Source organism: Fukomys damarensis, unplaced genomic scaffold (assembly GCF_012274545.1).
Source record: "Fukomys damarensis isolate Sample0158 unplaced genomic scaffold, DMR_v1.0_HiC HiC_scaffold_18, whole genome shotgun sequence".
Lineage (NCBI taxonomy): Eukaryota > Metazoa > Chordata > Mammalia > Rodentia > Bathyergidae > Fukomys > Fukomys damarensis.
The window spans coordinates 40,690,883-40,704,806 of NW_022900930.1; the positions used below are offsets into that span (position 1 = coordinate 40,690,883).

The following is a 13,924-nucleotide window of genomic DNA, read 5'->3' on the forward strand; positions in this document are numbered from 1 at the left end:
CTTTTTTTTTTTTTTTTTGTACCGGGATCAAACTAGGAACCTTGCGCTTGCAAAGCAGGCAGCGGAACTACTGAGCTGAATCCCTGGCCCTAATTTGACATTTTGGGAAGCATGTTCCCAGAGCATGGGAGCCCCAGCTCAGACGGCTCTGGGAAGGCGCAGTCTTTCCAGGGACCTGTCCTCGTCTGCAGAGCAGTGTTCGCACAGACTCGGTGAAATGGAGGGTGTACTTAAGGGAAGGGTGTTAGGACTGTTCTCTGAGTTCTTACTCTGTGTTGTTCTCTATGCTTGGCATTTTCTAAAATTCACCCCTCGCTATATCTCTGCCAGACAGTCTTCCTCATTTTACCTATGGTGCAATAGCCTGGGAGGTCCCCGGAGGAATGCAGACACCAGCTGCCTCCCTGGTGGCCCAGAGCTTCATGGAGGCCAGTTTTGTGCAGTAGTAGCCTCACCTTGCAGGATACTGTTGGGTTTGTTCACCAGCGGTTGCTTATGTTCTTTTTTTTTAACAGAAGAAAGAATCTGTGAAGATGAAACAAGATGAAGAAATAAAACAAATAGATGAAGAGAAAACGAAGCAGATTTATAAGAGCTGGAAGGAAGATTCAGAGTGGCAGGCATCTCGTGAGTACCCAGGGGCTTTAGTAGCGCCTTTGAGCCTCTCAGCTGAATCTTTTACATAATATAATGATCCATCTGGGATGCACTGAAAGTGAGTCATCCGAGTAATGTCTTAACACGGAATTGTACTTGAATGTTCTTACCAAGTGATTACTAAAATGTTTACAATCTCCTTTTGACTAGCAGAACGGTTCTTAATCCATCTTGGTACCACCAGAAGGATAATATATCTAGGTGATAGAATGGTATCTAGCTATGAAAAGCATGCTTTGGAAGAGTTCTTAATGACTTCGGAATACACTTTTATGTCTTTAGCTTGGAGAAGTAAAACATTGAAAAACAGCATGAAAAAAATCACTATTTTTGAAAGCCTAAGTAATGAAGGGAAACAACTGAAAAATTATTAACATTAGTTTTCTTAGAGAAGTGGGATTTAAAATTTTTGATTTAATAGCCAATAATTACATGAAAACATATTTAACATTACTGGTTATTCAAGAAATGCAAATTAAAACAACACTGAGGTTCCACCTCACCCCAGAAAGAATGGCTGCCATCAAGAAATCCACCAATAACAAATGCTGGTGGGGCTGTGGGGAGAAAGGAACCTTTCTCCATTGTTGGTGGGAGTGCAGACTGGGTGCAGCCACTGTGGAAATGTTTCAAAATAAGTAAAAATAGAAATTCTGTTTGACCCAGCTATTCCCCTTCTAGGTGTCTTTCTGAAAGAGTTAAACACATCCTGTCCTAGTGGTACATACATACCCATGTTCATAGCAGCGCAGTTCATAATAGCTAAATCTTGGAAGCAGCCTCTATGTTCATCAACAGATGGACGGATAAAGAAAATGTAATCTTTCTACATGATGGAGTGCTTCTCTACATAAAGAAGGGTGAATTTGAGTCATTTGTAGGAAAATAGATGTACTTTGAGATCATCATGTTAAGTGAAGTAAATCAGACACATAAACTTAACTACCCCATGGTTTCTCTAATATGAGAAACTCAATATATAAAAAAAGACACAGTAAAAAATAGATAATAGGGCTGGAGATTTAGCTGCCTTGCAGGCATAAGGACCCGAGTTCCATCCCCAGTACTGCAACAAAAGAAAAGAAAAAGAAAAACAAAAACAAATAGATAATGTGAAATAGGGAGATAGATTTTTCTCACATGGGAAAGGGATCAAGAGACGGAGGGAGGAAAAGGGGAAGGGGTGACAAAAGAATTAAGGTGTGATGTGTGCGTGTGCCAGTCCCTATGAGGAACGTAATCATTATATACTGCAAACATGCACTAATAACAATTAAAAACATTATTTGAATTTTTACTTCTTATTCTTCTGCTTTGAGTCCCCTTGCCCCGCTACATTTTCAGTGGTGAATACAATCTTTAAAAGTTGTATTTTGTTTTTTAATCCACACATACTCATTGTTCTCATGGGCTAGAGTGTGCTGTTTGAGTACCTGCAACTTTGTGACGTGAAGAACATGGGGATCATAAGCCGAATGTAAATATCCACTAGTGCTCTGGCCCGACGACCCCTTGCTAAGCTGGCATTGCCAGAGGTAAACTCCACGGGAGAAAAAGCCAGTGCCAAAGAAGGCCGAGCACAGGACGCTTCAGGGTGCTAGAATTGAGGTTTGAGAAAGGATTAGAGCATCATGGATCAAGAAGTTTAAACTCTGCCTGAGGCAGGTCAATCAAGAGAAAGGAACTGGCGGTACTTGTGGAATATTGAAAAATTTAAATTAGTTTCCAGTCTCATTACAACAAATGCCATTAAAATATTTTTTTTTTTTGTGTGTGTGTGTGAAACAAAAATATTTGCAAGCCATCCTGTGCTACCCACTGAAATCCAATACCATGGATAATATTTTCGCTATCTCTTTGAAGTCAAGTTTAACAGAATTTGACCAGTAATATCTGAAGTATAAATACACTCAATAAAAATTATTTTCCATTCTACATTAGTCTTTAACACTACGTGGCTAAAACAACCCAAAACCCCCTGTGTATTACAAAATGACACTAAAAGGCAACCTCGTGGTGTGCTTTGTGGGTACCGAGTCGTTCTGCATGGTCTAGAACATACTTAAGGTTATGCATCCTTTTATTTTTTTTGTCATCGGGCCAGTTCACATTTGGTTTGGCTCATAACAACCCTGCTGCTCTCCTCCCTGACCCCAGCCACATGACACGGAGTAGTGCCGCCTGCCGGGTTTCTGCGAGGGCCTCAGGGCCACTGTGCCCTGAACAGGAGGGTGTGAGGGGTGTGGCCCCGCCCTTATTTTCCCTGCCCGGTCCACTGGAATCCACGCTCAGGCTGGGGCTCCTGACTTAGTCTTGCCGACTGCAGGGATTCCCGCCCTTTCTCCTCTTCCTTTGTTCTCCCTCTCAGAATCCAGCCAGCTCCCAAACGAAGAAGAGGAGTTGTGTGGGGACTGTTGGGTGAGCCCTAAGATCTGGATAACAGGCATCAGTCGTGACTGTGCATTCATATAAGCACACGGAGGTCTCTGCAGCGCCTGCTCTATGCCCTCTTGTGTGCCGCAGAGTCTCCTCGCGTCTCTGTGCGCTGATGAAGGTCTTTCTCAAACCCTGTTGTTTCTAGTGCGAAAATCCAAAGCAGCTGATGAGAAGAGGCGCTCCTTGGCTAAGCAAGCCCGGGAAGACTACAAGAGGCTGTCCCAGAGAGGGAGGAGCGGCGAGAGTGCCCCACAGAAGCCCAGAAGACCTCCCCTCCCACCCAAGCCCCAGTTTCTGAGCCCAGGGGGCTGCCCTCCCAAGCCGCCAGGGTAAGGAGCCATGTGACGGCTTTGTGCCAAGCTGATCAAAGACCTATGTACCCAGAGACAAGTGGTACCAGCCAGCTGCTCATGTCTTTATCCTCACCACTGACCCTCTCTGGGAGTGCTCGTGTGGGCTTCTCACCTGTGTAATGTCCACATAGCAACAACAACAACAATAGTATTCATACTATATCACCAATAATATGGTGAAAATGAGCACCCACTTAGATGAATTCCTGTGCCCTGTACCCTCCCAGTGGCAGCAGGCAGGCCATTGAGGGGCAGTGGGGACAGTGGGTTTCTTAAATCCTCAAGATGCTCTTCGTATGAAAGAATAAACAGGGCTCTAAGGGCTTGCTGACTATCACATCACTAGGACCACATTTCACCGCTGAAAAGTCAAGGTTTGATGGCTGTCCTCGTGCTGAGATACACAGCCAGGTTCAGATTTGGATACTCTGGAAAGTCTTTATTTTCTGACCACTGTACCTTCACCTCCTAGACTATAGGGGCATATATAGAGAACAATTTTGGGGGCAAATTTTTGAAGAAAAGTACAGTGATAGTATAGCAGAAACCACCTGTCTTTCATGTCTACTGATTATAAAGTTATTTTTTTTCCTGGCTACTGATAGATTATTTTTAGATAATTTAATTGTTATTTATTTAGGGGTACTGGGAATTGAACCCAGGGCCTTATACATGCTGGGCAAGTGTTCTACCACTAAACTACACTCCCATCTTTAATATTTAGAATGAAAATATTTAAAATCAGTTATTGATTGAGTGAGTCAATTTCCGTAGCCCTGCCTTCTGAAACGAAAACTAAAAATACTTCTTTGTCAGGTGCATGGTGAAATGAAAAACAAGCAAAAATCTCCCTTTGCTTGGAGCCAGTATTTATTTTAAGCTTCTTTCTTTCTTAACAGGGATTATAACCTTAGAGGAAACATGAAGGTGAACTTTTTCCTCTACTGTAATTTTTTCCACTTAGTCTACTGAAAGGTTCCATTTTGGGACGGAGGCACCAATTCTAAATGACCATGTTCTACAAAGTGACAGTCTGGGGAATGTTTTTTTTTTCCTTGCAGACAATAAAACAAGAAAGACAGGAAGAGTGTGTCCCCTTAGTTCCAGATCACACAGCTTCATGGACCTCCTATCTCATACAGGCTTGTCTGTGTGCCTGCTGGCCACAGAGTCTGGCCCAGGGCTGTCTGTCTTTTGGGGTAGCAAGGTAATGTGACTTGCCAGATGTCCCTGTCCTACAGTATTTTTAGAGCAGAGTGTATTTGATTGACAGCAATGAAGTGGTCTATAAAAAAAGTTCTCATAAGCTGTGCTTGGCTCATCTTTTCCAACTTCACATGCTGCCTGAAGTGCTCTTTGTGCATCAGGCTGGATGGGCTTAGGCCGGGACTCTACAAACCATGATGGCCAAGGTCAGCCAGAAGCCAGCCCTGGACTGGACAGAGACTGGCTTTCCCATGTCTTGGTGTTTTGCTCCATTTCTAAAGATTTCTGGAGAAAAAGAATCTCATTTGGAAGCTATGTTATGAAAATATATCATATAATTTCATGTATACCCAGTGTCCTTCTTGAGAAAGTCAAATATTATAGGATATTTTTCTCCAAAATTCTCTGGAAATCATGAGATAATATGTACACTTCCATGTGTCTCTGATCTTCATAGCACATGTATCTGATGGTAGTGTAGATTACTACAAAAAGCATAAAGAGCCTCAAATTAATTTATATTACAGGGGATTCCAGTTGTTCAGCCAAACATTTTGCCATTGTTGCTTTTAAATTGAATTCGACTCAGTGGGCTGTTGTGTAGGACTTGGAAATGTGTTTACTACATTGTAATTTTGCTTTTCGTAGTGGAAATCCACTCACATTACAGACCTTGAGTTCCTCTACTAAATTTATTCAAAACCATTATGTTTCTTACTTTTTCTTCCTAGCCCTCAAGCAGTCTTCTTTCTTGTACTTTATATTCCTGAGACTAACTTTTAGCAGAACTAAATCTCTTCCAAGTGTGGGAAAGCAATTCAAGAAGGTTAGTGGAAACAGAAAATGAGAAAATCAAATAATGAAAATGTTAGGGAAGAAATTTGCCTTATCACATGTGATTTGTTTGTAAGTATATACTCTGCAGGAAAATACTTTTGGGTAGTATATTCCAACTTTTTAATGGTTCTGTTTTCACATTTTAAATGGGAGTTAATGGACCTTCTAATTCCTATTAAAAATGAATTTAAATGTTATATGTTAACACTGCAGTGGCTCATACCTAGCACTAACCGTTTAGGACTAGAAATCAAATGACAGATTAATGTTTTTTCCTCTGTCTGCTTTTAGGAGTTGTATAATGGTGATTTGTAAGGAGTCCGACATCCCATTAGCTCAGTCCAGTAGACGTTGCAATGTGTATAATACTCTCTCATTTTCTTCCGGTCTCTCTCTCCATCTGTCTGTCTCTGTCTCTCTTTGTGTCTCCCTCCCACACACATCTACACACACAGAGTTGTCCTTCGATATCCGCGATGAATTTGTTACAGGGCCCCTAAATGTATCAAAATCTGAAGACTCTCAAATTCCTTACATACAATGACACAGCATATAACGTGTATACATCCTCTGTATACTTTAAATCATCTTGACTATTTATAATGCCTAAAACATTGGAAATGCTATCTAAGTAGTTGTTATATTGTTGAGGGAATAAATGACAAGGAAAGAAGTCTGTACATGTTCATTACAAACACAGTTCTTTTCCTTTGGATATTTTTGATAGTCTGTTGAATCCAAGAATGCAGAACCCAGTATACAGAGGGCTGACAGTATATAATGTGTGTGTGTGCATATCTTTAACTCTGACCTGGAAACTGCCTTACATGTAACAGAAATCAGGGAGTGACAAGGACGGTGTCTAGCTCTGCCCAGGAGGACATCATCCAGTGGTTCAAAGAGAAGCAGCTTCCCTCCCGAGCTGGCTATGAGAAGACCTCAGATACCATTGCTCCTTGGTTCCATGGTGAGTGTGGAAGTCTCCTCAGGGGGTAGCCGAAAGCATGCTAATTCACCAGGAAGCCAGGGAGAAAAAAGCTTCCTTTCATTTGTACTGTGCAAAAGGAGTCAAGTTATGTTCACAAAGCCATTTTTCAGGGAGCTGCCTTAGCATGACTGTTTAGAAAGCAGTCGGCATTCATGGTCACTGCATGTGCTGCGGGCTAATTCATCACCACAGACACAACCCTCAGGGTGGGTGGGAAACACAGGGCTTCCTGCTGACTCACAGAGGGCATTTGATTCTGATGCCAGCGCACGGCAACCTTCCTTCCGCCCGGGCGGCAGCTGTGGCTGTTGGATATGGTAGGGCAGGGAGTTGGAAGGCAAGAGATCAGGCTTCCACCTAGTCGTCCATCTGGCAGTTGCATGACCATGAGCAGACTATTTTCTTTCTCTGTAGCAGATCAACTTGAGCTTCATTTTCCTCATTTCTTAATTGAAGGAGTTGAACTTTGTGATCTTTAATTTAAAAACTCCCTGGCTTTGATTCCTTGTTTCTTGTCTGTAGCTAAGGCTGCAAGGTGGATTTATGGGATGTTGAAGAGGTAACAGCTAATAAATCATTTCTGTATTTAACTCAAGGGACTTGATTAATTGAAGCTCTGTCTGTGCAGCTCAGACTTTACCGCCCTCTCAGTTTCTTAGATTTCAAGAAAAGTTGATGCCTTCATCTCCATGCTTCTATAAGGTCTGTGGTTGGGATTAAAGTACAGCTGAGTGCTTGAGCACTTACCTAGCATTCACAAGGCCCTGGGCTTCACTACCTAGCACCACACTCATGCCAAGTAATCTGTGGTTCAGTTGGGCTGACTGTGTAAATATACATCAAAAGATGCTTTAACGTTTAAAAATATTAAAGTTCCCCCTCCCAGCATACTTCTCCTGGGGTACCTTGGTCTGAATTACTTGGAAGGCATTTTTTATTTTGAGTAGTATTATTGCTCATGTGACTAGACCATAAGAAATAGTCTCCTAAATACGTAGCATAGCAAACTCTTGGAAAGAACAAAATTATTTCTGATAGCCTTTCTCCTGAAGGGCTGCTTTTGTAGCCAGAGGGTTATGAGAGAACTGTACAGGAATCCCTTGAAAATATGTATTTTTTGGTGAGCTGACTTTGATCATTGTCCATTCCTGGAGGAGGCTCCTCTGCCCCCAGGGTCAATGTCACAGCCTCCTTCCTTTGTGTTCTGCTTGGAAGACATTGTTTTCAGAGATAGGCAGAAAGAACCATGGCCAATGACATGGACAGTCTTTGTGACTATCTCGGCTGTCTGACGGCACCTTTTCTTCTTCTAAGAAAACCACTGAGGAAGTCAAGTATGTTGTCATATCTGTGTCATGGGGCAGAGGATGCTGTCATCTGTGATTACAAGAGTGGGCTATTTTTTTAACATCGGGGAATAAAAACCTGAAAATGTTTGTTGATGTTATTGAAAATTCTGGTACTTGAACTTTCTTTTAGAAACAGTTGAAAGAGAAGAAATCATAATTGGGTTAAAAATCTAGTTGGAGCTATGGTTCAACAATATAAACTGTTAAGTTTTACATGTAACCTATAAAATGTGCCATTGTTATTGATTTATTCTCATTTATACCATTTTTATTATACTTACGAGCAAAATAAATATTACAATAAGTAAATGCACAAATCAATATAAATCCTTATCCTCAGTTTTTAGAAAGCAGACTTGTATGTTTCCATGATAAAGAGACAATGGGTCATACTTCATCTATTTGAAGTACAGTTATTTATTGATCAGGAAGCCTGTTTTGCGATATTGGTGTGGTGGCTCCTTACTGGTTTACAGTCTTTTTGTCCTTCTCATTTGTTTTGTGACATAAATATCTAAAGATGCTGTTTTGCTCACCTTAATCTTCACACCTCAAAAATTTGTACTTTCATCTTTTTCTCTTTTTTTAAGTTTTAATCAAGGGTGGCAGTGAGTAAGAGGGGAAGGGAAATGAAGACTGCTGGATTTCTGGCTTTTGTGGCTGGGTAGAAGGTGGCCAGGCTACCCATGGAGAGAAGAACATAGGAGAAGGAGTTGGGAAGGGGAGAAGGGAAGAGAGGGTGGATGGACCATTTGTGAGATGATGGTGCGCAATCTGCTTGGGGCACTCAAGTGAAAATATCATTTGGTAATCAAATGAATGGATCAGTGCTGAAGATAATAGATTGGGAGCCGGTGGCGTGTATTTAAAACCTTGAGGGAATGCGATGTTCCAGGCATGGGTTAGGAAGAATGAGAAGAGAAGAGGGCCAGGGACAGACCATGAGGAGCACAAACTGAGGGTCTGAACGGGTGCTGTGAGGACCCACAGCAGACACTCCAGATCTTGGCCCGAGGCCTCCTTTTCACTTAGGGTCCTAATAAGTGAACTGGTGTGTGGCTCCTCAGTGTCCTTGAGGATGTAGAATTTTGATGAAAATCCCAAGGCCATTTCAGAGATCCTGAAATGAAGGTGCTGAACTCTATTTCCTGTGCATTTAGATATAAAAAGTGTCCCCACATCTACTCCATCAGTGAGAATTTAAGCTTTCTCAATGTGCATTCATAGAAGTACTGCGTCTCAGATTTCACTGGACTTTTGGTCCCACAAGGGAACTTGTGCAAGAATCTTGTGATAGTTCATTTTCTGTTGCCATAACAAAATACCTGAGGTTGAGTAATTGACAAAGAAATGAGGTTCATTCTGTATGTACTTCTGGAAGTCCAAGGACATGGACTCGCACCTACTAACCTTCTGGGGAGGGCTGAGCACTGCCCTGTTCATGGTGGAGAAGAGGAAGGGAGACAGCAGTGTGCAGAAGGGCCAAATATGTGGCTGGCCTTCCTCCAGAACCCACTCTTGCAAGAACTCATTCTTGTGAGTGCAAGGACTCACTCTGCCCAGTTTCAGGGAGAGGCATGGAGCCTACTTTTTATCTTAAAGTCCCGGGGATTGAACCCAGGGCCTTTGCACTGAGCTACTTCCATCCCCATCCCTTTCTTATTTTTTGAGACAGGATTGTGCCAAGTTGCTAAGTTGCCCAGGCTGGGCTCAAATTTAAGACCCTCCTGCCTCTGCCTCCTGGAGTGCTGAGATTATAGGTGTGCACCACCACACCTGGTGACTGGCCCCTCTTAATGACTTAATCATCTCTGGAAGCTCCCAGCTGACAGTGAGGACTGAAGCACAGCGTGAGTTTTGGTGGGGACAAACTGCATTCAGACCTCATTGAGAGTCTCAAGCTCGTTACTTCTGTTAATTTTCCGCAGTGCTAAAGCACAGTGCTAGCTTTCACCTGGGTTGATTTGGGGTTAGGAAGCAGAGAAATGAAGCTGACTGGCTGTCATCTCGGGCCTGCCTCCCACATTCCCTGAGGGTTGGACACTGACGCCAGGCTTTGTGCGCTGGGGTCCTCCGCACGGGTGGGCAGCCTCGCTCCTGTGCTTTGTGGCCACAGAACTGTGAATATAGACACACAGGGTCTGTGGGGGCCTTCCGAAGGGACTGGGTGATTTCTTGATATTTTTAAATATGGCTAATTTTACCTAATCTGGATGATCCACACTTGCACCCTGCGTCCTCATTGAGGCCCTTCCAGGGGATGAGCTCCGGGCGGTGCTGAGTCATGGATAACAGCGGTGTTGGTCTCTTTTCTGGCCTCCTGCCTCCGTCTAACTGGTCTCCTCTAACAGAGGCTCCTGTTCCCCACACTGTCAAACTGAGCTGCTCCCCAGGGGCCTCTGATGCCTCCTTGATCCGCTTCTGTCTCTTGCTTCCAGCCACCGAACCATGTTTCCCATCCCATTCAGGATTCCCTCAACTCCCTGCCTCCTTTCTGTTCCCCCGAACACTGCACTTGTCCCCATCTTAGGGCTTTGGCTGTTCTTCCTCTAGATGTTTTGGTAGCTGATTTCTTAAGAAACTGGCTCATGTGACATTGTCACACATTGTCAAGTCCAAAAGCTAATGAGGTAGGAGGCTTGTGTGACATTGTCAAAAGCTAATGAGGTAGGAGGGCAGGCTAGAGAAGCAGAGAATGGTGGCTTGACCCAAAGACCATCTGAGGCAGAATCCCTTCTTACCCAGAAAAGGTAGGCTTTGGTTCTGTTAAGGCCTTCAACTGATTAGATGAGGCCCACCCACATGATACTTTACTCAGTGTTCAGTCACTTAAATATTAATTTCATTCAAACCAAACATCTTCATAGAAATATCTAGAATAAGTTTTGACCAAATATCTAGACATTATGGCTCAACCTAATTGACATACAAAATTAATCATTAGAGTAACTGTCTTGGTAGGATTTTGTTGGCCTGCATGCAATCAATAACATTCATGTTAAGAATCATCTCTTTAATAGCAGCTGGATTTAAATTTTCAGAGTATAATTTGATAAAATCAGCTTTAAAAAAATCCTCAAAATGACAGTAATGGAAATAGTTACATGAATTCAGTTTTTTTCCCATTTCCTCATTTGAAAATTATGTTTCTTGGGCTGGGGATTTAGCTCAGTGGTTCCGTCACTTGCCTCACAAGCACAAGGTCCCAAATTCAATCCCTGGTACCAAAAAAAGAAAGAAAGAAAGAAAGAAAGAATTATGTTTCTTGTGAAATACCATAAACACAAAGTACTAAGAAAAATTTAACACTATGATGTAAGAAATGTTATACCTATTCTGCAGATGAGCTGAATGCTAACAGCCATATTTACTTCATCCCTAGTTTTTAAAATAAAACATGACAGATAGCATTAAGCGTTCCATGTCCTCTTTTCTTGCAGCAGTGAACCATTCTTCTGAAGCTGCTTTTCATCCATATTTTATACTATAAATATATAAACAGAGTCCACCAAAAATGTGTACACATTTTAGGACAAAAAAAGAAAACCTTGTGTAAATATTTTAATACTAAATGTAGTGTGACATCGTGAGATTCATATGTTACCTTGGGCCTCTGCGATTACAGGAGGTGCTCAAAGTGGTGGCCATGAGCTTCCAGGCATTTATTAGAATGGCGAGCTGCTGCTTGGGTAACCTTGGCCATTGAGATTTCTGCACACACATTTTCAACTTCTTTTCTAAGGGCCGGCAGTGTGGTGGATCTTCTACAATGTATGGCATCCTCTAGGGTCCTCAGATGAGGGTAACACCATCTGTGGAAAAAGCGTCATACTATTTTTCTTTTCCTGAAGTTTGTATACATTTTTTGGTGGACTCACACACACACACACACACATATATGATTCTGTGAGATATGCAGCACCATGTTTAATGTCTACTTGCTATCATGTTACATGATATAATGTCTTTCTTGGTACATGGAGGCTGTCTCATTCATCCTGCATAGTGTTTTATTATATATATTACACATATACACGTGTATTGTTATTTATTCATCCCTTCTGCATTTGGTACTTTTTTTCTATTATAGAAAATGATGTAGAAGGCACCCTTGGGAGTGTCTTGTTGGCTGCATGTATGATAATTTCTTCAGAGACTGTATCCAGGAGTGGAATTGCTGGGAAATAGGGTATTTTTATTTGAGCTTCCTTAATCCACAAATCCAAAATCTGAAATGCTCTGAGCCAACATGTTGCTCTAAAAATTTCAGATTTGGGGGGTATTTCAGATTCCAGATTTTTGGAGTAGGGACGCTGAACTGGGAGTCTATGCAAGCTTTCCAAAAACTTGAAAAACTGCAATCTGAGACATTTTTGAGAATTTCAGTATTTCAGTCGAGGGATCCTCAACCTGTACCATAAACTGCCAAGTGCTCTCCTTCCAAGGTGCTGGTGCCGTTGCCGTACACACTCCCATAGCAGGAGTAGCCGGGCTCCAGCTCCCCCGTGCCTGCGCTTGGTGCTGCTAGATTTCGTTTTCCATCCCACTGCATGGGTGTCCAGTGCAGTCATCCTAGAGTTCACCGTGAGAGGTGTCGAGGTGGAGTTGTCTCCGTGTATGCTGGTTGGCTGGGTGTTTTCTATAATTATTATACAGATCCTTCGAACATTTCCCTGCTGAATTGATTTTTTATACTGATTTATATGATTTCATATATTCTAAAGGCTGATCTTTTGTCCATTATATGGGTTGTGTTACTTACATATACCTCCCCCTGGTCTGAGATTTATCTCTTAATTTCCTGGCATATTTTAAAGCAAAAAGTTTTGTTTTGTTTTTTAATTTCAATAATACTGAGTTCACTCTTTTTCCTTTATGGTTGTTGCTGATTTTTGTCATGCCCCACCCTCCTATAATTCATTTTTGCTTACGATCCAAGGTGTGGAGACCTTATTTATTCAGATATTATTTGTTAAAGTACATGCTATGTAAGATTTTCCAGTTTAACTGTTTCGAAGTGTACAGTTCAGCCTGGGTCTATTGTTTGCACCTTGTCTTGCTTTCTGGTTCCAACCTAATTCTGTGCCCAGGACCAGCCTGATGTGTAGACTTTGGGTCCCCTCACACCCTCCTGAGCCTGTGTATTCCTTGGGCTTGCGCAGTCATTTTCTCGTGTTCACAGGTTATGCAGTTGTTGCATGTTATAGTCTTTGACCTGTAGCTTCCAGAAGGCAGGGTGGGGGGAGCAAAATAAGGGAGGCATGAGTTTTCAAATTTAATGGTCAGCTCCCTGAGGCTTGAGGTTTTTTCTGCTATAAATAAAGGTAATGATTAAAACGTGTCACGGGTTTGTCTTTATGAAGCAGATTGGCTCATATGAGTGCTGCATTCAGCAGAGCCCCTGGCACACAGAATTTCTGCCAGAGCTTGCAGAACGGAGCAGCTGAGGATGTGCTCTCCCTTCCAGCCCTGCCTCCCTGCCCCTCACTGTATTCCCAACCCTGCCAGTGCCGGTCATTCTGGCTGACAGTACGGTCTACATGGCACAGGCAGCACTTGAAACTGCTCTATGACGTGTCCACCAATATTTACTCAGGGCCTGTTCTTAAAGGGCCAGGAGCCACCTCAGAAGGCAACGATAATTTGGAAAAACACAGGCCAGCAGCTCACTCCCAAAGAAGGAAGCTGTTGGGAAGTCTGCAGGGCAGGCGGAGGCTGAGCTGGGCTGGAAGGGAAAGCAGGGAGGCAGAGGGAGTTACTGAAGGAAGGATCTCTGTGGATTTCTAATCTGAGTTTATTTCCTTGTGGAGATCACTTTCTCTGTCTTTGCTACCCTTTCTCCTTCTGCTGTTTTCCTGTCCTGTTTTCAGTTCAGGCCTTTTCTTGACTCTTGAATCAGGTCTCTGTTTTTGTTCACTTTATCCTCGCATCTGGAGACTGTAACACAGTAGACTTTACGACAGACCTTCTGGGCTTTGATGTTTGTATCATAAGTGATAAGTGCTGGAAAGTCCCCTGACTATCTGTAGCATCTGCTGATTAACAAAGTTCATCCTACATATTATGGCTCCTGATTAGGAGTCTGCAAAGTGTGTAGG

At 42.5% G+C, this 13,924-nt stretch overlaps 1 protein-coding gene across 1 annotated transcript in view; it reads left to right on the forward strand.

Moving 5' to 3' along the window:
• Positions 1–13,924, forward strand: part of Sh2d4a (SH2 domain containing 4A) — a 60,992-nt gene that overhangs the window by 37,190 nt on the left and 9,878 nt on the right. Inside the window, exons 5-7 of the mRNA XM_010624916.3 lie at positions 516–627; positions 3,239–3,422; positions 6,326–6,456. Coding sequence (XP_010623218.1) covers positions 516–627; positions 3,239–3,422; positions 6,326–6,456 — 427 coding nt within the window. The remainder of the gene's footprint in view (positions 1–515; positions 628–3,238; positions 3,423–6,325; positions 6,457–13,924) is intronic.